Source organism: Scardinius erythrophthalmus, assembly GCF_964197995.2.
Source record: "Scardinius erythrophthalmus genome assembly, chromosome: 6".
Lineage (NCBI taxonomy): Eukaryota > Metazoa > Chordata > Actinopteri > Cypriniformes > Leuciscidae > Scardinius > Scardinius erythrophthalmus.
The window spans coordinates 32,651,791-32,678,992 of record NC_138226.1 but is presented as its reverse complement, the minus strand read 5'-3'; the positions used below and the strand labels follow the sequence as shown (position 1 = coordinate 32,678,992).

At 42.7% G+C, this 27,202-nt stretch overlaps 1 protein-coding gene across 1 annotated transcript in view; it reads left to right on the top strand.

Annotated features, from left to right (window-relative positions):
• Nucleotides 1-27,202, top strand: part of LOC308691838 (coiled-coil domain-containing protein 148-like) — a gene marked incomplete at its 5' end in the record, with an annotated part of 188,327 nt that overhangs the window by 89,315 nt on the left and 71,810 nt on the right. Inside the window, one exon of the mRNA XM_081367401.1 lies at nucleotides 13,400-13,503. Coding sequence (XP_081223527.1) covers nucleotides 13,400-13,503 — 104 coding nt within the window. The remainder of the gene's footprint in view (nucleotides 1-13,399; nucleotides 13,504-27,202) is intronic.

Sequence of the window (27,202 nt, the reverse complement as noted above, 5' to 3'; positions counted from 1 at the left end):
CCCTGGAGGATTATGTTCAAGATTTTTGTGGACTGTGCTGCCGGGTAGATTTTAATTGTGTGGCCCTTAAGGACATCTTTCGCTTTGGATTAAGCGAACCCTTGTGCTCTGGACTGCATGGGGGGGAAATTAATTTCTCCCTTTCGCAATAAATTTACTATGCCCTGTTGTTGTGTGGCTCAACACTTTTTCTGTGGGTTTTGCGGATGAGGAGCCCCACAACCCCACAGTACCCTCCAAGCCTGGATTTCTTCACGCCATGTCTGCTGTCTTCAGACAAGATGGCCGTCGCACCTGAGTCAGCTCCGTGGTGCGATCATCGTGGCTGCAGCTATTTTGTGTGTGTGGGCAGCACACATATCGTCTCCAGCCCGTGAGCCCTCGGCCAAGATGGCCGCTGTTCCAGAGTCTCAAGATGGCTGGCGTTCCAGAATCTCATGCCAAATTGGCTGCCGCTCCGACGATGCAACGCTGATCATCGTGGCTGCAGCTATTTTGTGTGTGTGGGCAGTACACATATCGTCTCCAGTCCGTGAGCCCTCGGCCAAGATGGCCGCTGTTCCAGAGTCTCAAGATGGCCGGCGTTCCAGAGTCTCGTGCCAAGATGGCTGGCGTTCCAGAGTCTCAAGATGGCTGGCGTTCCAGAGTCTCGTGCCAAGATGGCCAGCGTTCCAGAGTCACGTGCCAAGATGGCTGGCGTTCCAGAGTCTCAAGATGGCTGGCGTTCCAGAGTCTCGTGCCAAGATGGCTGGCGTTCCAGAGTCTCGTGCCAAGATGGCTGGTGTTCCAGAGTCTCGTGCCAAGATGGCCGTCATTCCAGAGCCTTGTGCCAAGAAGACCGCCGTTCCAGAGCCTTGTGCCAAGATGGCCGCCGCCACGGCAGACCCCTCTGCCAAGATGGGTAGCGCCCCATGGCCCAGGTCCGCCCAGGCCCCGCGGCAACAGGTCTGCCCACGGCCCAGGTCCGCCATGCCACAGTCCTCTTACGTTCACGGCTCTTAGTAGTACTGTACAGTAAGAAAGACATTTCTCTCCCCCGGAAATGAACATTTCTTCTCTACCTGCTGCCTGCCTGCTAAAAGTGCATGCTCGTCGGTGAAGTCAACACCAATGCCAGCTGACTCTGGGCCTGTGTGTTTTGCAACATCATGATGACTAATTTTATGGAGTACACTTAAGTTTTGGAAATCTTGGAAATTTCTTAGAATGAATAAACAATTAACACTGAGTGTTCACGGGACGAACAGGTGGATTGATTGTAATATTAATTTTACTACATTAAGTTAATTCTATTAACTGACCCAAATATTCATAATCAATGATAACAAGTTATGATTGATTATTAATATTTCTTTAGAGCTAATTTGCTACATTAGTCTTGTGTGTATTTAAGTCCTCATGTTTGCCATGTGTCCTGGTCAAGTATTGTTTCCCTGTAACCACTGTTGGTGAGCTCCATGTTAATGCCTTTGTTTTATGTTTGATCTTGCTTTTGAAGAGTATTAATAAACTGCACTTGGGTTTTACAACTTGCCTCCAGTGAAAATCACTAGCTGCTTTTGACTGAATAACTTTAGTGGTTTTAATAAGAATAGCATGGCAGATTCCGTGCCAGTCATGGGCGGTGCCTGTTTCAGTGACGTCACATTTGGAGCACATTCCGGAACGGCTCATTTTGAGACACTTTCTTTCATTTATGCAGAAAATAACAAACGGAGTGGATGGATTTTTACCACAATAGGGTGGTAAACTTATATGTACACACACTGTGGACACATAATTATGTTCAAAAATAATATAAAAGTTAAATTTGTTGAAAATAATAGGTCCTCTTTAATGTCAAGGTTATTTCTAGAGCCCAACCGATTTATTGGTCTGCCGATTTTATCGGACAATATTAGCCTGTCACAGATAGATGTTTTTTTTTTTTTACAGAACATATAAGGCATATAAAATGCTTGTAAATTGTGTAATTACGTAGTTTGTCCTGGTGATCCAGGTCACCAACCCGTTCACTTCAGAGTTAAGCATTGACTTAATAGTAAGTTGCTATCTCACGTAAGTCTCAGCAGCAGTCCATGTTGATAAAGCCATACTTTGAAGTCCGGAAGTCCCTGATTCCTCAGCCAGTCCTCTGCCTGCTTTTCTGCAGGTAAAAGTATTGTTCATTGTTAATTTCATCATTTACTAATATATTTAACATTTTAAAGTTGTTTCTCCTAACATTAGTTAATGCAATATGAACTAACATGAATGTTCACCATATAATTAATTTATGAATATTTTTTAAAAATTACATTAAATTTTCATGGTTCAGTGCTGTTTTTCAATTTTTTCATTCTCTGTGTAAACTTCAAAAATGTGAATCTGGGAAAACGGTGATGGCATGCACATGCGTATTACATGTTTAGTCTATAGGCATGCGCGTTTTAATGCATATGTGTGCAGGCTCGCAGTCTTTCTTTACAAAGTGACATCACCAATTACTTGTCTGGCATGTATAATACAGCTTTTTTAATCTTTTCCGCGGATCCGTGTGAACAGGAATCATATTGATAACGTTTTTATCTGTACTTTTTTTAACCGTGATTTTTTTTTTTTGTCATGTCGATGAGGCCTTCGTAGGGGACAGGCTGACAGATCCGGCTGACTACGGTAAACTTTGCGATAAACACAGAGATTAAGGGTGTTTTCACACTTGAGTCAGACTCCTTTATGTGGACCAAGAGGTGAACCAAGTGAAAAAAGACCCAGTTCTCTTTACATTCACACTGTCCCTGTCCCTGAAAGAAGATTTGGATCCTTTTTTTGGTCCACTTAAGTAGGAAAGTGGTCTCAGACCTCTTTGTGTTCATACTGTTGCTCTTTGGATCTAGTCCTGTTCAATATTTTGATGGCTGACCCAATGGCCTTCAAAATTTTATTCCATTCACTTACATTATATGTGCCTCACTAACCAAGATATTTGTTTCTAAAGATTATTATTATTAATAATTATATTATTTTGTAATATGACATTGCTAAAAATGCTGTTGAATGAGCTTAACTCGAAGTTGTTTATCTTTTACACAAATACTACATCCGTATTCTTGCACTATAGCACACATCCACCTTTGTATTTGTATTTGTATAGTCACAGCGTGTACGAATAACAAGGTCACATGAGACACAACCATCTTCTAACATACATACTGGGAACTATATTCTCAGAAGGCGAAACACTGCTACTTCTGCAGAGTGATTTACTCCAACTCTGAGCGAACTCCTCCACGGGGCTTCTCAGATGCTGCGGGCAAACTCCGCCCAAGTAGCAGTGCTTCGCCTTCTGAGAATATAATTCTCAGTATGTATACGGTTAGAAGATGTCTGTGTCTCATGTGACCTTGTTATTTGTACATGCTGTGACTATACAAATCACAACATGTAAATAGGAAAATGTTGGCGTTATTTTGTCACTTATCGGGAGCAGTCGGGCCATTTTTTTTTTATTTTTTTTTACAGATCGGGCTTTGGTCGGACTCGGGCTCATTTAGCTTCTCTCCTTTCATCATGCCCATAATATACGTGCAGAGCACAGGCTACTGTTTGAAATATTGTTATATTGATAATATTATAAATATGCAACGCAATATGCGATTATGCGAGTAATGCATTAGGTGACAGTAGTGTTGCTTTCGTCAACGAAAATTATGACGAAATATTGTCGTCAACGAACCGTTATCACCTGACGAAAACGAGACGAGACTAGACGTAAATGCATGGTCATGTGACGATGACTAAAATACATGTATAATGCAATATCGTTGACGAATAAAAACGAGACTAAATGTGGTTTAAAAAAATAAAAACTATGCTAAAATGTCTCTTAATTTTCGTTGACCAAAACGAGACGAGACGAAATGTTAACGTCACGACGAATGAGAGAGTTGTGCGTGAACCCATAGCTTTGTCGGCTTTAAATTCTGGATTGCGATCTGGTCACCCGATTATCAGCGAATTTAACAATATATTACTCCATTAGTTATTCTATTAAAATGTCTCATTGATATATTTGACACATTCATAATCATTACTTTTGCCGGTTCTTTGTGACAGCTGCATGTTATTGGCAGCGTCTCTGGTTACATGAACACGTCACCGCATCAGCGCCAGAACATGGAGATTTTATTTTAGAGAATAATCGCACAACCTATTCGATATCCTATAATTAAATAAACTAATCGAATATCCAAAAATCGTGACTCATCCCTGCATGGAATCTCTTGTTTCTTTTCCCAAATCTTCACTCACGTCACGTCTCACCCATTTTCTAAAGGTATTATAACGTTTCTTGGTTCGCTTTTAATTAGGCCTATTATATTCGTATTCTTTACTGTGGTAACGTAGAAAAACGCTGTAGGACAGATGGCCTACATTTGTACTTGCATGTCAAATTCTTTTTAACACAGTTTGTGCTTGTTATATAGACATAGGGCGCGTCAAGTTTAGTTGTAAAGCGCGCTTCACACGCGCGGGTGATTTTTAGTTTCACTTTCTCTGGCAGCGCAATCTCAAACATAGCCTAAATATTTCGGCCTTGTGGAGGATAAAATTCGCTCTTCAAACCAATTTACATCAAGTAGAAAACACAAAGATATCATAAAGAGATCGATGGAGATCGATATCTTCGTGTTTTCCTGCGTCCCACATCCCTCTCAAAGCGCAGAGTGTATATCACGCGTCTTTGTGTGGAAATATAAAACGAGGTTTTTTTTTTAAATAACCCCCCAACCACCGCCGGTAGTTGGTCCATTACCGCGGTGGTAAAAAAAAAAACCTGCCACCGTCACAGCCCTAAATATAGGCCTACTAAATAGCCTATAATAAGATAGCCTTGTTTGAAATTCTATATTGACTGGGTTAAATAGAATCACATTACTAAAAAGAGACTAAAATACAATTTTCATTGACTAAAACTAGACTAAAATGTCATCAGTTTTCGTCGACTAAAACTAGACTAGACTAAAAAGAGTATGAATGTGACTAAAACTAATAAAAACTAAAATGACAGCCTGACACAAAGACTAGACTAAAACTAAAATTAAAGCAGGCTGCCAAAAACAACACTAGGTGACAGTTGACCATGCAAAGCATCAGGGAGAAGTTGAGCGTGGGGAGTTACTAAAAGTTCCCAATACTTCAGGAAAAGCTGCATTTTGAAAGAGTTTTGATTTGATTACCACAACAAACAATGAGCCGTACTCGATTACTAACGTAACCTCGGTTCTCTCTAGAGAGGGAACGAGTATTGCGTAAGTTGCTTACGCTACGGGAAAAACTCTTTTTCTCGAGATACTGAAGCCAAAAAATTATCCTTAATTTTGTATTTATTGTCAACGCGTTGCAGCAGCTAGCAGACCTAGAGCAAGCTAACTAGCGCGCTCATTGGCTGCTCCGCGGCAACTGCAGCATCTGATGCCGCCTTGGCGGTTCACATAGGCCACCACTGACATGTTGTCCATGCGAACCAGTACATGGTGGCCCCGCAGGCAAGGGAGGAAGTGCCTCAGCGCCTTCTCAACAGCTATCATCTCTAGACAGTTTATGTGAAGGCCCTTTTCCTGGTCTGACCACTGTCCAAAGACCGGCCTGCCCTCGAAGAGGGCGCCCCAACCTAGGTTGGAGGTGTCTGTCGAGATAACCTTCCGGTACGAGATAGCTCCCATTGTCACTCCCGACTGGTACCATTCGGCCGCTATCCAAGGCTCCAGAGCTGAAACGCAGCTCTGAGTCACTCTGATACGCAGACCGCCGGAAGCCCAAGCTCGGTGTGGTACCCGTGCATTCAGCCAGCGTTGTAGCTGGCGCATACGTAGCAAGCCCAGCTGATGTACTGCTGATGCTGAGGCCATGCAGCCTAACATTCTCTGAAAAGTTTTCAGGGGAACAAGGCTGCCCGTCCGGAATGAAGCGGCCAGGTGTCGAACACGGCGCACGCGCTGTCATAGACACTGAGTCCAGTTCTATCCCCAGAAAAGAGGCTGTCTGACTGGGCAGTAATGAGCTCTTGGTCCAGTTGACCATGAGACCCAATTCTTCCAGATGGCTGAGAAGCAACGTTCTGTGAGATATTAATTCTATTTCCTACTGTGCTAGAATCAACCAATCGTCCAAATAGTTCAATATTCGTATGCCCTGACTTCTGAGTGGAGCGAGAGCTGCGTCCATGCACTTCGTAAATGTACGGGATGCTAGGGACAGGCCAAACGGGAGGACGGTGTATTGATATACCTGACCGTCAAAGGCGAATCTCAAGAATGGCCTGTGATGGGGTATTATCTGAATCTGAAAGTATGCGTCTTTCAGATCGAGAGAGATAAAACAGTCCCTCGGGCGAATTTGCGCGAGGATTTGTCTGGTCGCTTCTTGAGAGCTTTGTTCAAATGTCTCAGATCTAGGATAGGTCTGAGAGCCCTGTCCTTCTTTGGAACGGGGAAATACCGGCTGAAGAAGCCTGACTCTCTCTGGGAAGGCGGTACTGCTTCTATGGCCCCTTTGCATAGCAGCTTTACTATTTCTGCGCGAAGTAGGTGTGCTACTTCTTGATTCACTTGTGTCTCGGTCTGTGCTAGGAAGCGCGGCGGACGGCGAGCGAATTGCATCGAATAGCCCTGCTTTACTGTGTTCAGCACCCATTCTGACACTCCCGAAATAGCTTCCCAGGCTTTTGCGTGCATAGCTAAGGGGTAGAATGGCCTCTCGTTTCCGGTCGCCACACGGCGTGGGCTCGCGAACCTGAGTCTGAGGTATCGTCACGGTGAGAAAGCGGCTGAAAGCGGCGGCTGGCCGGTTTACATGTAACGTCCCGGTAACTTGGAGCGTGGAACATTTCATGGGGAAAAACCCGGGGCGCGCGAGTAGCACGGGACGTGTTGTGTTTATCAGTAAGCGTGGGCGCTCGCGGGCGGACACAGGACTTACAACATAGCCGGTGTGTGTCGGCTTTATAGGTTTTGTCCCCTGGGATAAAAGTGTAGCAGAGCGGGCAGTGAGTAGGTGTGGACACTGTTTTGTGGGCACATTTCCTACATCTAACACTCGAGCGGCATGTGCCAGCTCTATGGGCTCTGCATGAGACAGGGGGAACCGTGCTTGTGTGTAGGGGTGAACACTGAGAAGCGGGCACATTTTCTACACTCAAGACACCATCGGCATGAGCCGGATAACCAGAAATTGTACTCTTTATGAGATTTCTCTGGGTCGCCGTAAAAACGGCGTTTGGGTGCAGGCGAGCGGATTGTACAACGCGGTCGTTGACTGCAAAATACACATCTGCAGTCGCTTTTTCTAAGGGAACTGACAGAGCGAAAAGCTTTGAAGGCGGTCCGGCCACAGCGGGACTCGATCTTCTTCTCCTCCTTGAAGCTGCTAGGAGGACTTCGCGGGCTCAGTTGTCAGCGCAATCTTAGGCCGGGGTCCCCGCGGGGGAGGCGGCCTGCAGCGGCTTGGCGAGCACGATCTCTGGCGAGTGCCTTGGCATCATTGCGAAGGCGGAGGCTGGGAGGACTGCTGGGTAGAGCTCCGGGCAGGAGGCTGCTTTTGAGAGCGGCCTGCGGTGGAGCTCGAGCTATGAGGCAGAAATAGCTTAATGGCCTGTGAGGTCTTCTGCACTTCAGAAAACCGGTCGACAATCCCACCAACAGCTGGGCCAAAGAGGCCGGACAGGGAGATCGGGGCATTAAGAAACACGGCCCGCTCAGCCTCCCTCATGTCAGCGAGCGTCAACCAGAGATGCCTCTCCGTGGTGGTGAGCGAGGCCATGGTCCTCCCAATAGCCTGGGCCGCGGATTTAGTAGCACGAAGGGAAAGGTCCATTGCGCTTCTTAAATCCGTAATGATGGACTGGTCCGCGCCTTTCTCATCCCACTCACGGAGGAGATCGGCTTGCAGAATCTGCAGAACTGCCATTGAGTGCAGGGCAGAAGCAGCCTGTCCAGCAGCGGTGAAAGCACGGCCGACGAGAGATGATGTGGCCCGGCAAGCTTTAGACGGGAGGGCAGCCTTTGCACGCCATCCCGCAGAGGGCGGACAAAGGTAGGTTCCGGCGAGCGCTTGCAGGCCATGGCAGGCTCCGGTAGCCTCTGGGAGTGACACTTCTTACTGCGCGGTCCAGCGGAGGCAGGTGGAGGTGCAGATTCGTCGTCGAACATGGCAAGTCGAGCCCGCAGGTTCGACATTGTCATGTCGTCGCAGTGGACGCAGCCGCCCGAAGACAGGGCGAGGGCTGCGTGGTCTCGGCCCAGGCAGAGAGCGCAGATCACATGGCGGTCTCCGTCGCTGAGCGGGGCTCTGCAAAAGCCACAGGAAGTGCGAGTCATTTTGACAAAAACGCCTCGTGCTCTCTCAGAGAGAAAGTGTGTGACGCAGTGGCGAACACACACAGCAGAAAAGGATATGACGCCGGATAGCGTAGCAGGCACGGATGGCTGAAGGCGGCAAGAATCGACCGGCTTCCTCAGGCGCTGTCCTTGGCTTGCTCTGTCGCTTGTTTCGACGGAGGCTTCTCTCGGAGATCCAGCGATGCGGAGAGCTTCACTGAAGAGATGAAAATCAGGTAAGCAGCTCCCGAGCCTTTTATACGCTAAGCCACGCCCGTTCGGACAGGCTATGAGGTGTAGGGGCGCAAAGCGCTCCCATTGGCGTGACGTCACTGTAGCGATTGGGCTATTTGAATCATTCGTTCGTTTGGTCTGAATTAACAAATTCGGACTCTCTGTGCTTTCTAAGCACATTTATTCTGAAACCCAAAGCCTTTTTACACTCTGAACTGAGATATGTAAATCAAGACTCTCGACAATCTAAATTACCATCATGGCTCCGACATGGCTGGGTTTAGAATGTTTTCGGACACTTTATGGCACCTGGGAGCAGACCAGATGGCCCGAGAGACAATCATATACATCTTCCTGAAGCTTTGCAAAGCTTCAGAAGAATTCCAAACCCCCTTCTCTTTACACACACACACACACACACACACACACACACACACACACACACACACACACACACACACACACATAAAGCAATTTGTGTGTTACTCAGGATAGAAATATCATTTTAATGTATGTAACGCAGATTTGTATTTGGCCTTCCTGTATGCATGTTTTATTAGTTTGTTTGATCATATAATATGATTTTCTAGTGTCTAGCTCTGAAATGTATTGTTGAAGAATGTCTTTCCAGTGGAATCGCATTCCGTAACCCGACTCCTCTTTCTAGAGGATAACACTTTACGACCCTGCACGAAGCTGCAGCCAAAGCTTCTCTGCAAGAGATAACGGGAAGCGCAACGTGACAGACATTCCAACACACACATTAACGCACACACATGCACGAACTTTGGACATTAAACTTAGAATATAAGCATGTAATTTTTCATATACTCCTGAGTGTTTTCCTAGGTTATATTCACTTCGTGTATGACGTTTATTCGAAGGAACGGACTGGTAAATGCTTCTATTCGTGCATTTGATTGTAACGTGGTGTTCCTATAATCTTCATATGACAAGTTTCATATCTCTGTAAACCTCGCAATCTAACAGAGTCGAATTTCGATAGCAGAATGCAATAATGTGCATTGTTTTACACTTTTCATATTTCTGGAGCTGAACGGCTTACTCTCATGACTCATTCAGGTGGGCGTGTCTGACAAGACAAAGAAAAATCTTCCCGCCCGAGATGCTCTAAGATGATTGGTCCGCGTACGCAGAGTAGGTGTGAACCCATCTTCTCCATAAAAGACCGACTCATGAAATCTTAAATGAGCACTTTTTCTGTGAGAGGTTTTCAAGGTCCATGGCTCCCTTTTAGGGAGCATTCTCCGTTTTCTCTTTTATTTCCTTTAAGTCTTTTCTTTATTTTTGTCTTTGGACTCTACCTACGTTCAGTGAAGCGAACGTAGCCGGCAACTTCAACTTTGAAGAGACTTGAACCTCCCGCGGCCGCGCTCCTCTTCCTTAAGGACGTGCACGAGCACTGCGTCTGAGAGAATTCCTGGCTCCATGGCTCCTTAGGGAGTCCTCATCTCCGTTTTATTTTCTTTACTAAGTTTTATTTTCATATTCGCCTCTCCCTCCACAAAGGGAGATGAACTCTGAATCATTTAGTTGGTAACTTCATGTTCTGTGAACCTTTAAACTTTTGCGCGAGTCTACTTGCACCGGAAGACACGAAAGACCGCACAGATCCAAAAGGACAACCCACGCACGCTCATCTTTCACAAATACAAAGAGAACCATACGCAAGTATTGATTGGGTTTTATTGATGTGATTTCTTGTTGTCTTTCAAAAGGTTACTGTCTGCGATTTAGTTTACTGTGATCATTTCAGATGATCTTTTGCTTTCACTTTCCCTCGCTCACTCTTTCATCCTCTCTCTCTCTCTCATCTGTTATCCGTTTGGTCTTGTAATGTTTTTGTCCGTATGTTTCTCTTGTAAATATTATTTACTCTGTGTATACTCGTAGTTTCGATGTAGTATTAGTCCAATTATTAAAATTCCATATATCCTTGATTGTCTCTGTTTTAAATGCCCATTTAACCAAGTCAATGAGATGTTTCGATCTTAAGCTATGCTTTATCTTGTTACGATTTCAGTAACCTAACTTTTATAAGGACAGGAGAGTTGTTTCAATGGCCAGAAAACAGCTTTCTTTGAATTATAAGAAGTGATAACTTTGGTGAGAAGTTTATGGGTTAATCTTACGGCCGTTGCTGGACAACCGATTGTTTGATGACCAAATTAATTCCATTAAAGTTATCTCATATAATGATCTGAAGTAGACTATTGATATGTGAATGAGGAATTATAATTCGTTGTGATTGATTATTCACATATCGATCTATCTTCAGTTTAGATAATTTAATGTAACGGTAATATGCAATATATTAATCATATTCATGATTAATTATTAAAATTCCCAATAGATCATTTGAGCTATTTGTTAATGTACTACCCAGTGCGGTTACATCACGCAGGGCTCAGTGGTAGGCTGCTGCAGTTGCCGCGGAGCAGCCAATGAGTGCACTAGTTAGCTCGCTCTGGGTCTGCTAGCTGCTGCAGCGCGTTGACAATAAATACAAAATTAAGGATAATTTTTTGGCTTCAGTATCTCGAGAAAAAGAGATACTTTTCCCGTAGCGTAAGCAACTTACGCAATACGAGAGAACCTCTCATTAGAGAACTGAAGCCTTCAGCAGTGGATGCTATTCTTTTTCTTCACAACACTTGCGAAAAAACAGTGAATGAGCCTACTCAGTTCAACGGATTTTTATTTATTTATTATATTTTTATTATTATTTAACGTTAGCCAGTTGGCAAAGAGTTCTTTGAAACGTTGTTCTTCAGTAAAGTTGCTTAACATCAAAAAAAGGTAGGCCGTAAATCTTTATTTACTGCTGGATCACATTTGGCTATATATTATTCTCTACTGCATGCTTATGCTTCTCTGTAATGGACAGTCTGTATTAATATTTGTAGGCATAATTGTCGGTGGTGGTAGTTATGTTTGAGGCCTATAATAAAATTGTACCTAGTAGCGTGTGTGTGTATGTGTGTGCGTCTTTAGGTGCGTGCGCTCGTAAAACCATTTTTAACTGGCAAGGCATGCAGCCGCGTCTCACAGTTTGTAAGCGGTTGAAATTACAATAAACAAGTGTACGTTGTGAACGAATAATTTGTAGAGATCTGCCAGAAGAAGCAGCCATGATGAACAGGTGATTTGCACGGAGGCATCAGATGATCAAACTATATTGGAATTTCGTGAACGAAAAAAAAAAAATCAAGTGAGCCCAAAGCGGTTTGTGTTCATATTGGGTGTTGTTTATCGAACCGTATCAAAAGATAAAATCTAACCGTACTCAGACCTCCTCTCAAGATGGTCTCGGTTCGGTTTGCTTTAAAGGGGTCTGGGTGTGTTTTCACACCTATAGTCAAGTCAAGTCACCTTTATTTATATAGCGCTTTTTACAATATAGATTGTATCAAAGCAACAAAGTTTGTTTCTAGAAAAAAATTGCTTCATCGTCCACCATAAGTAAGGCAAATCAATAATATTGTTGAATATTAAATGTCCCCAACTAAGCAAGCCAAAAGCCATGGCAACAGTGGCAAGGATTGTTTGTTCCGAAACAGGGACTTAATTTGTTACAATGTTGCATTTTCTTCTTGGTTCGGTTCACTTTCACAAGGCAACCTTTCAAAGCATACCAAGTCACATGCGAGTACAACTCTCTTGTTGGTTTACTCTGCATCATCCATCAAGATGATTGACAAGTTCGCTCAATTGGGCTTATTGTGGCTTTATTTGTAACTGTAGAGACAAACACAAACACTATGAATGTAGCAGCCATTCCAGCTGTTAAATGATATACTACATTTGCATTTATACAACAGCAAATTCAAACACGCTCTCTCTGGATCTCCCAGCGTTGTCTAGAAGTTAACAGTGTCAAGACACATGCAGACACTATACAAATGTTATAATGCAGTTAGAGCAGGAATCAAGGCTTCATTGGGACAGCATTCTTTCAATGAGAAGCGCAATTACACAACATTTTAAGATGAAGAGGTGCTCTTTTGGTTTTCAACTGTGATAACTAGGCTAATGTGCTCACTCACAGAATCAGACACTACTGCAATTTATATAGCAGCAAAGGACAATTTACTGTTTTTTTATTCAACTGGTAATTTACTGTTAATGTTACAACTGGTAAATTGCCGGAGCCAATTTACCAGTATATTTGAAAAGGTCCTGTTCACACATTATATGTTACTGGTAATTTAACAGTAAAGACTGTATGTGTGAAAGGGGCTATCGAGAGCATATGTCATAATTTAGATATATTTTTAAGATGGAAGAATGCAGTTATACAGATGCTAGAACGTGGCTTTCAGATGAAAGATTGGTATCAAAGAGCACACCCAGGTTGTAACTGACGACGAAGACTTGACAGAACATTCATCAAGTGTTAGTAGTATTCTAGGTTATTGCGTGTGGAGGTTTTTGGTCCAATAATTAGAATCTCAGTTTTTTTCTGAATTAAGTAGTAGGAAATTACTAGTCATCCCATTTTATTTTTATCTCAGCTATGCATTCCGTTAATTTTGTGAATTGGTAAGTTTCGTCGGGGCGCAAAGAAATATAGAGCTGAGGATCATCAACAGTGAAAGCTAATGCCATGCTTCCTAATGATATCTCCTAAGGGTAGCATGTACAGGGTGAAAAGGGTGAAAATCACATTCATATTTGCCACATTAGTCACTATATGCTCACTATCAACTCACCTTTTGCAAATACAATTGAATATCTTGTTTGACATTGAATATCTTGTTTGAAATATAAGTTTGTGTGTATCTCAGGTGCAGAAGGTATTGGATGCAGCTCAGGTGAACAAGGAAAGGAGTGTTCTGAGACTGCATAGACAAGTGTGGCTCCAAGAGCATCACAGACTCAACATAGCCAGGTAGCGTACTTGTAAATTCTAAAACTGTATTTTCAAATCTTTGTTTAAAAACACTAGCAGGGGTTTTCTCCTTTTAAAAATTTGTTCGTAAAATAAATAAATAAATAACTGGTTCCAGTATCTTGGTCAGTATCCAACTTTGTTCCTGGAGGCACACATTTTGGATATTTGACCCATTCATCCTCTAATAAAGAGCTGATGAGTTGAATCAGGTGGGTTTGATCAAGAAGAATGAGAAATGTGCACTCTTGGGGGCTGTTTACACAATAACATTTTAAACTAAAAAAAAAAAACTAAAAAAAAACATTTTATGCGTTTTGGTCATTCATTTACACAACAACTGTGTTTTGGAAGCCTGAAAACGCAAACTTTTGAAAACGTAAAAATTGTAATGATATATTATTATAATATTTGTAATGACCCACCCTGACTGGGCCCACCTCCATTTTCCTCCTGGTAATGCCTTAGCATAGACAAAGTGTTAGTATTGTACCCCAGTTCCTTGGAGCACAACATACACTTCACCTTTCAATAAAAGATTGTGAATAATGAAATTGAAGTTTTTTTTAAACAAATATAATGCATTGGTAATTGTGTATGTATGTATTTATGTATGTATGTATATATGCCTACCTTGTAAGAAGAAATCAGATCAAAGTATTCCCATACATGGGAAGTCTTTCTCTTTCTTGTTGGCTCCGTCGAAACAACAAAATTAAAACGTCACTGGTTTAAAGGGGTCATGACATGAGAAACCAAATTTACCTTGATCTTTTGATATATAAGAGGTCGTTGTACCATTAAAACTTCCTGCAAGTTTCATAGCTTAAGACCAGTCGTTTGCATATGACCGCCTCCAGCGCAAGACAACTACGCCTCATTTCGCATCATCACATCTTGTCACAACCACAGGTGTTCAGTCAACGTGCAGCGAGTGGGTCTGCTTACAAGAAGATTGCGATGCCACGCAGATGTGCTGTTCCTGGCTGTGGACAAACAAAATGTTTGAATACGCTGCCGAACGATCCGGATGTCAGAGAAAAATGGATGCAGTTTATTTTTTGCGGACGTCCCAGTCACGGCAGTGTTAATTTAAGCGTGTGTTCTCTACATTTCAAGGATGACTGTTTTGAGAACAAATCGCAGTATGATGCTGGAAAACTTTTGCTTAAAGGTATAGCGGAGGATGTTTTACTTCCTGGTGGGTAACCTAAACTATTGGTCCTCCTAATTGTCAATCATTCTGGTGAATCAATCAAACTTTTCAAAAAGTGGAGAGGGCAGGTCTTATCTAAAATTTGGAAAGATCCTCCGCTATACCTTTAAAGATCAGGCTGTGCCGACTATTCTGGGCCCAACAACAACGCAGCAAACTGTAAGTAATGTACACTGCTCAAAAAAATAAAGGGAACACTTAAACAACACAATGCAACTCCAAGTCAATCACACTTATGTGAAATCAAACTGTCCACTTAGGAAGCAACACTGATTGACAATCAATTTCAAATGCTGTTGTGCAAATGGAATAGACAACAGGTGGAAATTATAGGCAATTAGCAAGACACCCCCAATAAAGGAGTGGTTCTGCAGGTGGTGACCACAGACCACTTCTCAGTTCCTATGCTTCCTGGCTGATGTTTTGGTCACTTTTGAATGCTGGCGGTGCTTTCACTCTAGTGGTAGCATGAGACGGAGTCTACAACCCACACAAGTGGCTCAGGTAGTGCAGCTCATCCAGGATGGCACATCAATGCGAGCTGTGGCAAGAAGGTTTTCTGTGTCTGTCAGCGTAGTGTCCAGAGCATGGAGGCGCTACCAGGAGACAGGCCAGTACATCAGGAGACGTGGAGGAGGCCGTAGGAGGGCAACAACCCAGCAGCAGGACCGCTACCTCCGCCTTTGTGCAAGGAGGAGCAGGAGGAGCCCTGCAAAATGACCACCAGCAGGCCACAAATGTGCATGTGTCTGCTCAAACGGTCAGAAACAGACTCCATGAGGGTGGTATGAGGGCCCGACGTCCACAGGTGGGGGTTGTGCTTACAGCCCAACACCGTGCAGGACGTTTGGCATTTGCCAGAGAACACAAAGATTGGCAAATTCGCCACTGGTGCCCTGTGCTCTTCAAAGATGAAAGCAGGTTCACACTGATCACATGTGACAGACGTGACAGAGTCTGGAGACGCCATGGAGAACGTTCTGCTGCCTGCAACATCTGTGAAGAGCACAGGGCCCCAGTGGCGATTTTGCCAATCTTGGTGTTCTCTGGCAAATGCCAAACGTCCTGCACGGTGTTGGGCTGTTAGCACAACCCCCACCTGTGGACGTTGGGCCCTCATACCACCCTCATGGAGTCTGTTTCTGACCGTTTGAGCAGACACATGCACATTTTTGGCCTGCTGGAGGTCATTTTGCAGGGCTCTGGCAGTGCTCCTCCTTGCACAAAGGCGGAGGTAGCGGTCCTGCTGCTGGGTTGTTGCCCTCCTACGGCCTCCTCCACGTCTCCTGATGTACTGGCCTGTCTCCTGGTAGCGCCTCCATGCTCTGGACACTACGCTGACAGACACAGCAAACCTTCTAGCCACAGCTCGCATTGATGTGCCATCCTGGATGAGCTGCACTACCTGAGCCACTTGTGTGGGTTGTAGACTCCGTCTCATGCTACCACTAGAGTGAAAGCACCGCCAGCATTCAAAAGTGACCAAAACATCAGCCAGGAAGCATAGGAACTGAGAAGTGGTCTGTGGTCACCACCTGCAGAACCACTCCTTTATTGGGGGTGTCTTGCTAATTGCCTATAATTTCAACCTGTTGTCTATTCCATTTGTACAACAGCATGTGAAATTGATTGTCAATCAGTGTTGCTTCCTAAGTGGACAGTTTGATTTCACAGAAGTGTGATTGACTTGGAGTTACATTGTGTTGTTTAAGTGTTCCCTTTATTTTTTTTGAGCAGTGTATTTAATATTAAAACTACTTTTAGCCAATGACGTTAGCCAATCATAACAGTGGGCATTAACACTGTTAAAGGGAAAACACCCTTAAAACAGACTGTTTGAATCAGACGATGAGAAACAGGGTGGGAAAAGGTTACAAATCACTCAATTTTAAACGTTTTTTGTCCAAAAAACTATAGTAATACTATAATTGCAGTTAAGGGAACATAATAAAACAAAAACAAAAACCATGTCATGACCTCTTTAAAGTGATACAAGCCTCGATACGTGTTTCACTGAAAGTTTCCAGGATTTCTCGGCACATGCTCTGAAGCCTCAGCACAGAACGTAACATCACTATTTTTCAAAGTGTGCGTGCATGTGTGTGTGTGTGTGTGTGTGTGTGGCTACTCCCCATTCATCATTCAGACTTGGTCATTGTATGAGCTGATGACTAGGGCTGTTTGATAAATTTGGGATGATCGTGCAATTAAGATCCCTGCCTAATATAAGGTGGTGGTGAGTGTCCAAATTTGAAAGGTGGAAAAAGTGCGTAGTCAAAAGCAGGGTTATCATAATTAGGAGTATAAATGCTAACTAATATGACAGGTGTTTGATACAGAATTCCAGATAATAATACATAACATCCACCAGAATTTGAGATTACATTGTGAGACAAACTTTATCCATTTGTGTATTAAAACAGAAGTGCCTCTAGATTTGCTGTTAAAATTTGAATGAAAAACTTGACCAATCTACGTAGTCTAGCCTGATCACAAAAAAAAAACACAAATCTGATGCTCATCTTTTTGAGCATGACGAGAAGCCAGAACATCAATTTAAACAACCGATTAAACACATAGAACTGCCAACTCTTAAAACCTAAATATATACCCAAAACAGCTATCACAACTTGTACAAAATACAGAAAAGTGATGAGAAGAAAAAAATAAGTAGATAAAGCAAAAAATTACAAAGTTAAATTTGGCAACTTTTATAAGAGTCGCAGAGAACTTCAGAGAGCAGGATAGGCATGAACTCCCTTGCATTCTTTCCTTCAATGGTTAGGCCTACAACTTGTCTGTTATCGTGCTGTGAGTTAGATATTAGGGACCGTATTCACAAAACATAAAGGCTAAAAGTAGCTCCTAACTTGCCGTTCCCTTTTGAGGGAACACGTGCTGTGTCGAGAATTGACACATTGAGGAACGTCTTCAGTGTGATGCGTCTGAAGCCTGTATGGAACTAGTTCTATCTCGATTGGTGTTGCGTCATTAAGTCACGCGTGATGTCGCATGTGACGGCGATGCGGAAACTAATAAAAGGACGCCGGATCACAACAGCATCAGCTTTCTGGTCTTCAGCAAGCGTTCTGTGTGCTGTACTGTCTTATTTGGTGTTGTTTGTCTGAAAATCACTATATCATCCCTTATCCCTCTATATATATATATATATATATATATATATATAGCAAATAAGGAGTAACAATTCAGGCAGTGAGCGTCCCCTTGCCCACGCTATTTGAGTGAGGGTGACACACACTCGCTTTGTGTTGTTTGTCTGGGAGTGCAGCATGCACGGGCACCGCTCGAGGGCGCTATCTGTGCAAACTGTGATTTGCTGCCTCTCAGGACGCTCCGCTCCCACCTGGCCCTGTTCGATGAATCAGGCCAGGCTTGCGTTCCCCGTGGGTCGGGACCCGCGTCTGTTGAGGCAGTGCGTCGTCTTCACTCATGGGGTTCGCAGATGGAGCTTGTGGATGATGTTGAGACGGCTTCGGCCCTTTCTCAGCAATCTGCAGCCAGCTCCATTGGTCCCGTTCAGGAGTCGGCAGCCCGCTCTGCGGCTTCTTCTGCCCAGAACGAGGACCCGATGCTCAAACTATTTGGCTCCGAGGAGTTAGATATTTTGGGCATCGAGGTTACCAAACTTCGTAGAGCGGTTGACTTGTCTCTCTGTGCTACTAAAGAGACGGCCCGTGCCATCGACCGCTCAATGGCAGCATTAGTAGCTACGGAGAGACACCTGTGGCTGAATCTGTCGGGCATTGGGGAGAAGGACAGGGCCTTCCTCCTCGATGCCCCACTTTCGCCTTCTGGCCTTTTCGGTGACGCAGTCAATACTGTTGTCGAAATGAGACGGTTTCAGGAGGCGAAGCAACTGTCAGCTGCATTTAAACAGCTAATCCCCCGCCGTCACTCCAGATCTCGTGGGTCTGCTGCCAGGGGGCAGTCCCACAAGGCAGCCACCAGCTCCTCGCACCTGCAGCAGCAGAAGGAGAGTGTTGCCTCTCGTGCTCCCCCACAAAAGGCCTGGAGCCAGAGTCTCAGCCGAAGTCCTCCAAACCGACGGCAGATCTGAGGACTGTCATTCAGGTGAGGAAGGCCATCTCCACAAGGAAACCATCTCCACAAGGAAACTGTATGCATTAAAATGGAATGTATTCACTTTATGGTGCAGAGAACATCAGTTGGACCCAGTTAACTGCCCAGTGGCTTCAGTGCTGGAGTTCCTCCAGAGTCGCTTCTCTGACGGGCTCTCCCCGTTTACGCTTGGTGTCTATGTGGCGGCCATACTTGCCTTCCACGCGCCTCTAGGGGTGGGCACTTTTGGGAGACACCCACTTATAGTATGTTTCCTTCATGGAGCTAGGAGGATGAGGCCTGTCGTCCAGACCAGGGTCCCCACATGGGACCTGGCAGTGGTTCTTGAAGGGTTATCGCTGGCACCCTTCGAACCTTTGGACGAGGTGTCCGATAAATATATATTATTGTTTTTTATTAGTGACACATTTGGGAAGAGGATATATTCCAAAACTTTCTGAAAATACAGTATGAGAATTAACTGCATAGCTACTAGAAATGTTTACCTTGGAAATTAAATAATTTGCATGCATTCAAAATAAGTCCTCACATACTTTCTTGTGGTACTCTCAGTGATACACCTGAATGAAAGGCTCATTATGCAGCTCATTATGTATGTATTCTCAGGTGTGAATCAGAGCATTATTCATAATCATTCACGCCCTCACACACATTGCCTTTCCAAACAAAATGTGTCTTACAAAGTTTAAATCAATGTATTGTTTTATGTGAATGATTAGGCAGGATGATTTTCAGATAATTTTGAAGCAAAAACTCTAGGCAACACATCCATTAATCAAAAGTCTTGTGGACACATATTTAGTAGGCCATTTTTGTGGCCTTATTTCAGAAACTTTAATTTTTAGTTTTTTCAATTACCATGCATAAACATTATTCTCTCAAAAATAAAAACATGTACATACATGTTGCTCACAAATTATGGTATCCCTGTTTGTGCTAAATAGAGTGTAATTACACCTTTGCCACTAATATGTTTATAAGCAACTGAAAAAAGCACAAATGTCAGGGCATTTCAAAACATCTCAAGGATCCCAAAAACACCTTAGACCCCAGAGGGTTAAATCACAGGGTTAGGTGGTAGTATTCCCCTGTGATGCAGGGTAGATCTAAGTACTTCACTTTCAGTTCTGTATTATCCTACCTCGCACCATTATGGCTCGGGTCGAGCGGAAAGTTCTAACCTTCACTTCTTTTTGGTTTTCGAAGTATGCTCCCGTGAAGCCAGAGCTTTGCCATGAGCTGACACCCTTGTCTACAGATGGTAGGCCCCAGACTCCGTTGAGGCAGAGTGGTGTATGTTGTACTCCCTTTGCTTAAAGGGTGTTGTGTTGTTTGCTGAGTACACTGCCATGGCCAATGTGATTAGGTACCAGGATGCTGTAGGCGCTGTGTAAACAGCTTATCTGCCAACGAAGGCTCCGCCGTTAGATAGTAGGCCTCAGCAGGCCTCCTTGAATGGGCAGCCCCCAAGAGGGCACGGTAGGCCAGCTTACCTCAGGTGGTTGGCCTTAGTAGTTCGGGTAGTAGACTCACTGATGGGTAGTAGGCCTTAAACAGGCCTCCTTGGAAGGGAGTCCTAACGTTGTGGGACATACATTATAGCTGTGACCAGGTAGCTTGTCTTATTAGGCCTCCTGTGGGTGGCCTCAATATTTGTGTTGGTGTAGTATGGTTCCCAACAGTATATGTGTTTCCAGCTAAAGTTAGTTTTGATTGATTTGCTTCTGTCGCAATGATCATTTGTTATTAAATTTGGGGCCGCTAAGACGACACCATTCTCTCTACATAGACTTTAAACACGAACCTGTGAGAAACGCTGATGGCGGTCACATGCGCATTAAGAATTGGTTCTGTAGTTATGTGCGTTTGAATATATATGCGCAGGTTTGGAATTCCCTACAAACCAAGCCTAAACAAAGTACTGGTGTTTCCTTATAATTTTTGATACAGAATTTTATTTTATTTTATCAGTTTGGGGTAGATACGCGAATTGAGTTTCCCGACAACGCTTTATCTGTAGAGTGGTAAAGGGATCCTCCATAGGGAGAGACTAGTTGGCACTTCAACACTGCGTTGTCATCGGGTCCAGGCGCAGGTCCTTCATCAGATCTGGATCCGGCCTGGATCCGGCAGGCTGCGGGAAAACCTTGGGATAAACAAAGACACTAAAATTAGCGTAGATGCCATTCTTCTTATGATGTAACGAGTACATCAGGATTTATGGAAAGTGTTCCCGGTTCCAGCTGACCTAATCTATGCAGCCTAACATTGAATTATAGAAGTCTATAATGTATTATGTGAATGCTAGGTCAAAGAGATGTGTCTTTAGTCTAGCTTTGAACTGACAGAGTGTGTCTGCTTCCCGGACAATGTTAGGAAGACTGTTCCAAAGTTTTGGTGCTAAATAGGAGAAGGATCTACCGCCAGCAGTCGATTTTGATATTCTAGGTATTATCAACTGGCCGGAATTTTGAGATCGCAATAGACGTGAAGGACTATAATGCGTTAAGAGCTCGCTCAAGTACTGCGGAGCTAAACCATTTAGTGCTTTGTAAGTAATCAGCAATATTTTAAAATAGATGCGATGTTTAATAGGCAGCCAGTGCAGTTTTGACAGAACCGGGCTAAGATGGTCATACTTCCTGGTTCTGGTAAGAACTCGAGCTGCTGCGTTTTGGACCAGCTGTAGTTTGTTTATTAAGCGTGCAGGGCAACCACCCAGTAGAGCACTACAATAATCTAGCCTTGAGGTCATAAACGCATGAACTAATTGTTCCGCATTTGTCAATGAGAGCATATGGCGTAATTTAGATATATTTTTAAGATGGAAAAATGCAGTTTTACAGATACTAGACCCGTGACTTTCAAATGAAAGATTGGTATCAAAGAGCACACCCAGGTTCCTAACCGACAACGAAGACTCAACAGAGCAGCCATCAAGTGTTAGACAGTATTCTAGGTTATTACGTGAGGAAGTTTTTTGTCCAATAATTAGAATCTCTGTTTTTTCAGAATTAAGAAGTAGGAAATTACGAGTCATCCAATTTTTTATATCAGCTATGCATTCCGTTAGTTTTGTGAATTGGCAAGTTTTGTTAGGTTTTGAAGAAATATAGAGCTGAGTATCGTCGGCATAACAGTGAAAACTAATGCTATGCTTCCTAATGATATCTCCTAATGGTAGCATGTACAGAGTGAACAGCAACGGTCCTAGTACTGAGCCTTGTGGTACGCCATACTGAACTTGTGATCGATGAGACATCTCTTCATTTACTGCTACAAACTGATAACGGTCAGATAAGTATGATTTAAACCATGCTAATGCAATTCCACTAATGCCAACATCATTTTCGAGTCTATTTAAAAGAATGTTGTGGTCGATAGTGTCAAATGCAGCACTAAGATCGAGTAACATTAATATAGAGACACAACCACGATCGGATGATAAGAGCAAATCATTTGTGACTCTAACGAGAGCAGTCTCGGTACTATGGTACGGTCTAAATCCTGACTGGAAATCTTCGCAGATATCATTTCTTTTAAGAAAGGAACACAGTTGTGAAGACACTGCTTTTTCTAATATCTTTGACAGAAAAGGTAGATTCGAGATTCGTAGATTGACTAATTCTGTAGGATCAAGTTGCGTTTTTTTAACAAGCGGTTTAATCATAGCCAGCTTAAAGGTTTTTGGTACGTATCCTAATGACAAAGATGAATTAATGATGTTAAGAAGAGGATCTATGACCTCTGGAAGTATTTCTTTCAGTAGCTTAGTCGGTATAGGGTCTAAGTATGAGTAGGTCCTGACACGTGTTGTCTAACTCCAATAGATTTTACAATGTCTTTAAATGCCAATCCCAGTGCATCTTTTTCATTATCGATGTGTATATTAAAATCACCAACAATTAGTACTTTATCTGCAGTCAATATTAATTCTGATAGAAAGTCCGCAAATTCTTTAATAAAATCTTTATGGTGCCCTGGTGGCCTGTATACAGTAGCCAGCACAAATCTCAAATGTGATTTATCATTTATACTATATATTTTTACATTAACCCTCGGAGGTCGGAGACAGTGGCGATTCTAGGGGGTGGCCTGGGGTGGCCGGGGCCACCCCTGAAAGCTCATTGGCCACCCCTGTGGCCACCCCAGATCTGATAGGTAGTTGGTCAAGTTCGTCAACACAAGAAATGAGAAATGTTGCCAATCAATGATGACAGCTGATCAACTGATTTAGGGCCAGTTTAAATTTTTTAACTAACACAGTAACGGTCAAACTGAGACTTTGAGAGCTGATTTCTGCTCAGCGGACGTTTGGCCATGCAGGTCAGGTGACTTATGAGATGAAAGTACGTGCGCTGCACGGTGCACCTGCTGCTGCTAGTCCATGAAACAAGAGGACGGTGACGGTCACACAGTTGCAACAATACAACAACAATAAAAACGCTGGAATCAGTCTATTGAGAGGTATGGTCGGGACCCAACGCAGCAGAGTGCGGCTCGGGAATATAGATCTGATGGCCGAGTGCGGGCACGGGCGGTAATGCACTCGTGTGTGTGCTGGTTGCGGGAGAGTAAAACGATTCGCGGGACTCCCGCAAAATAGAATTATCTATAAACTGAACATCTAAAAACAAATAAATTGTCATTCATCTGTTGCACAAAAGCAACAAGAACAACTAAAACAAAATAGAAACGATTTACAGGCCAGAGTCTCTATGTATAACATGTTTGCATTTGCAACAATGTAGCCAATCACAGACATATGTGTTGATTTCTTGAACGCAGTGGCCAATCAGAGACATTTAAGATAGAATCCCCTCACCGCTCAAAATGGACTTTTTGTTCAGTGCTGATTTCTGCATAGGCTACTGGCAAATCATCTGATTATAGCAAACAAAGTGTATATATTATGAAAGATTCATTATGCAGCCAGTTTCATTGATAATAACAGAGATTTGTGAGATCAAGATGAACTGAGATGTCAGCTTTTTAGGAATTATTAAGGGAGAAATCCGTCCTGCGCAGGTCTCTAATGTAGACTTTAAAAAGTAAGTAAGAATCTAAGTAAGAATCTTTATTGTCAATGTATATCAAGTATACAATGAAATTGCAATGCTCTACGGCCAGTGCATAATAAATATAAAAATTGTTAAAACAATAAATAAATAAAAAATATAAGACAGAATTTAAGAATATATAAGACAGAGACTACAGCTCACTCCATATTGTCCACATGTGTTATGAATTGAAAAACAAACGACTAACATTATATTTACATTAAAAGTAGCCTAGGCTGCAATCTAGTGTATGTGAACCTTTTTGCAGATAAACACAAGTGCATTTTCAGACAAGTTAATGGACAAGTTAATTGAGTAGCCTAAATCATATTCCCACTACGGTAATTAATAACAGACTATAGTAAACACATCTCCTAAATAGGCCTGTGACTGTATCTTACATTTTATGAAATAGTACCATTATTTAAAAATAAAGTTTGCACTTTGTTACTATTATTAAAATCCTCTACTGTTCATAAGAGTTTAAGGGTTTTCATAACATTACTTTATAGTAGGCTATATATGGCCACCCCACTCAAGTTTTGTGTCCCATCTTGGCCACCCCAGTAAAAATGTCCTGGATACGCCACTGGTCGGAGATCACGCCGGCGTGATCTGCTCGCTTTTTTCCTTATGAGTTGAATTGAGACCCGAAATACTCTTTTGACTTTGATTTTACAAAACAAGTTTCATACATCAATCGATTCTGTTAAATGTGTATTATTTTTGTGTATACTCACAATAAAAACAAAGTGTTGTGCTTTTTGCCAAATAAAGAAAAATAAACATGAGGCGAGTTCTGCCTTCTCTCTGTCAGTGTAGTCCATTCTGAAACGCGTCCGAAAATGAACAATAACTCAGCGAATACTCAGTCAAACAGGCATACAGTCACACAGGCATGAAGCTTGAATTCTCTTCTTTTTAATGAAGTAATTTATATAAAAAACAAATATTCTCATCTTGTGAAATCTGTATTAAAAGAGAGCGATTCCAGTCGAGCTAATTACATCTGATTCAGATGTAATGTGACTCCGCCCACGGAGAGCGCGCGCTATTCAAACGCAAATGACTGAGGCAATCCGCGCAATCCTGTGAACGCCCCCATATCAGCTCGAGAAACACAAGTTTATTCAGATCATTACTTGTTTACACCGTCTTGCAGCTGTGAGGAATAATAATAAATAATAATAATAAATGTCCCTCAGAAGTGCGGGTATATCGAGGAGCGAGCTGAGGAATACTAGTAAGTTTTTTTCCTTCTCACGTGAATTTCTTCACGTGGGTTTCTGTTTATGAATGAATGAACGGCAGAGATGCGCGCTGTTTACCACAGCTGGCAAAGACAGTTTAAATTTAAATCGCGTGTGTGAATGAATGATGATGTTTCAACAAACTGTATTGCTATACTGAGATGAGTAAAAATCGACTGAAATATGCTGAAATAAAATGTAGGCTATTTGTATAAGCAACGTATTAAACTGCAAATTAACAATATGCCCTAATATTTCATGAAAACAACGTTACAGTCAGGCGAAATATGAAAGTAATGAATACATAGATAAAATGTAGGCCTATAATCATTTTTTTTTTTTTTACAAAGAAAGAGTACACTTGAAATATTGTTGAAATTGTAATATTGTTGTAATTGTAACCTTTTTAATAAAATGGCAAAACATATTTACAAGATAGATGTAAGCAAAATCTTAAATGGTCAATATAAGTCTTCTTCTAAATATATCTTTTGTCGTTGCATTGTGGCTCAGTCAGTGTCACACCTGAATGAATGGCTAATTATGCAGAGTCATTATGCAGAGTGGGTGTTCTAAGTTGTAAACCACTCCTCGTTCACGCCTCCTCGCATATTGGCTTTCCAAGCAAAACCTGTTTTACATCAATTTAAATCAATGTATTGTTTTATGTGAACGATAAAGCAAGACTATTTTCACATAATTTTGAAGAAAAAACACTAGGCGAGGACATCCATTATTCAAAAGTCTTATTGACACATATTTACTATGTGTTTTGTGGCCTTATTTCAGAATTTTTTTTTTTTTTTTTTTAATAACCATGCATAAACATTATTCTCTCAAAAATGAAAACATGTACATACACGTGGCTCACATATTATGGTAGCCCTGTTTGTGCTTTATAAAGTGAATTTACACCTTTGCCATTAATATGTTTATAAGCAACTGAAAAAAGCACAAATGTCAGGGCATGTCAGAACATCTCAAGGGCCCCAAAAACAGCCCAGACCCCAGAGGGTGAAGTACTAACACTTCAAAAGAATTATATTTAAAACTTGATTTCTTAGTGGTTTTGAAAATATTACTATAGATTACAGCAACTCCTCCCCCTTTGCGTTTCAGACGAGGCTCATGTTTATAACAGTAATCTTGCGGGGTGGACTCATTTAAAGTAATGTAATCGTTTGGTTTTAGCCAGGTTTCTGTCAAACACAGCACATCTAGGTTATTATCTGAAATCATATCATTAACAATGAGTGCTTTTGAAGTAAGCGATCGAATATTCAGCAACCCAAGCTTTAGCATTTGCTCTTCTGTATTATAGCTGTTTTCAATTCAATTTTTAACCTTAGATGGGTTTAAACATTTTTTGGATTTCCAAATTCGGGGAACAGACACAGTCTCTATATGATGATATCTAGGTGAAAGAGGCTCTATGTGATGGGATTTATCTGACCTGGGTGACGCGAGGCCGCTAGCAGACGGTCGGTTTAGCCAGTATGTCTGCTTCCTGACCTGAGCCCCAGATTGTCATGTTTGAGTTCTAAGACTATGTGCCATATTACTAGAGAGAAGAGCAGCACCATCCCAGGAGGGATGAATACCATCTCTTTTCAACAGGTCAGGTTTGCCCCAAAAACTTTTCCAATTGTCTATAAATTCTATATTATTTTTTTGAGTCTTGAGTGACAGGGTATACAAACAGTGGTGTTTATGGTCTTGACCTTAGCAAGGCCTCCCTGACCCTGAGCCCCTGTAGTAGGCCTCTCCAGGCCTCCCTGAAAGCGAGTTCCCACGGATGCTAGCTATCAGGTAGTAGGCCTCTCCAGGCCTGCCTGAAGGCAGGTAGTAGGCCCCATCAGGCCTCTTTGGAGGCGAAAACCCAAGGATGGGCAACTGCACAGCTAGCTGTACTGGCTACCAGATAGTAGGCCCCACTAGGCCTCCCTTAAGGCGAGTTCCCAAATACGGGCACTAGGTATCCAGCCTTCTGGTTATCAGGTAGTAGGCTTCACCAGGCCTCCTTGTAAGTGGTCTCCCAGTGACGCTGGGTTCTGGCAGCTAGTGGCCGCTTG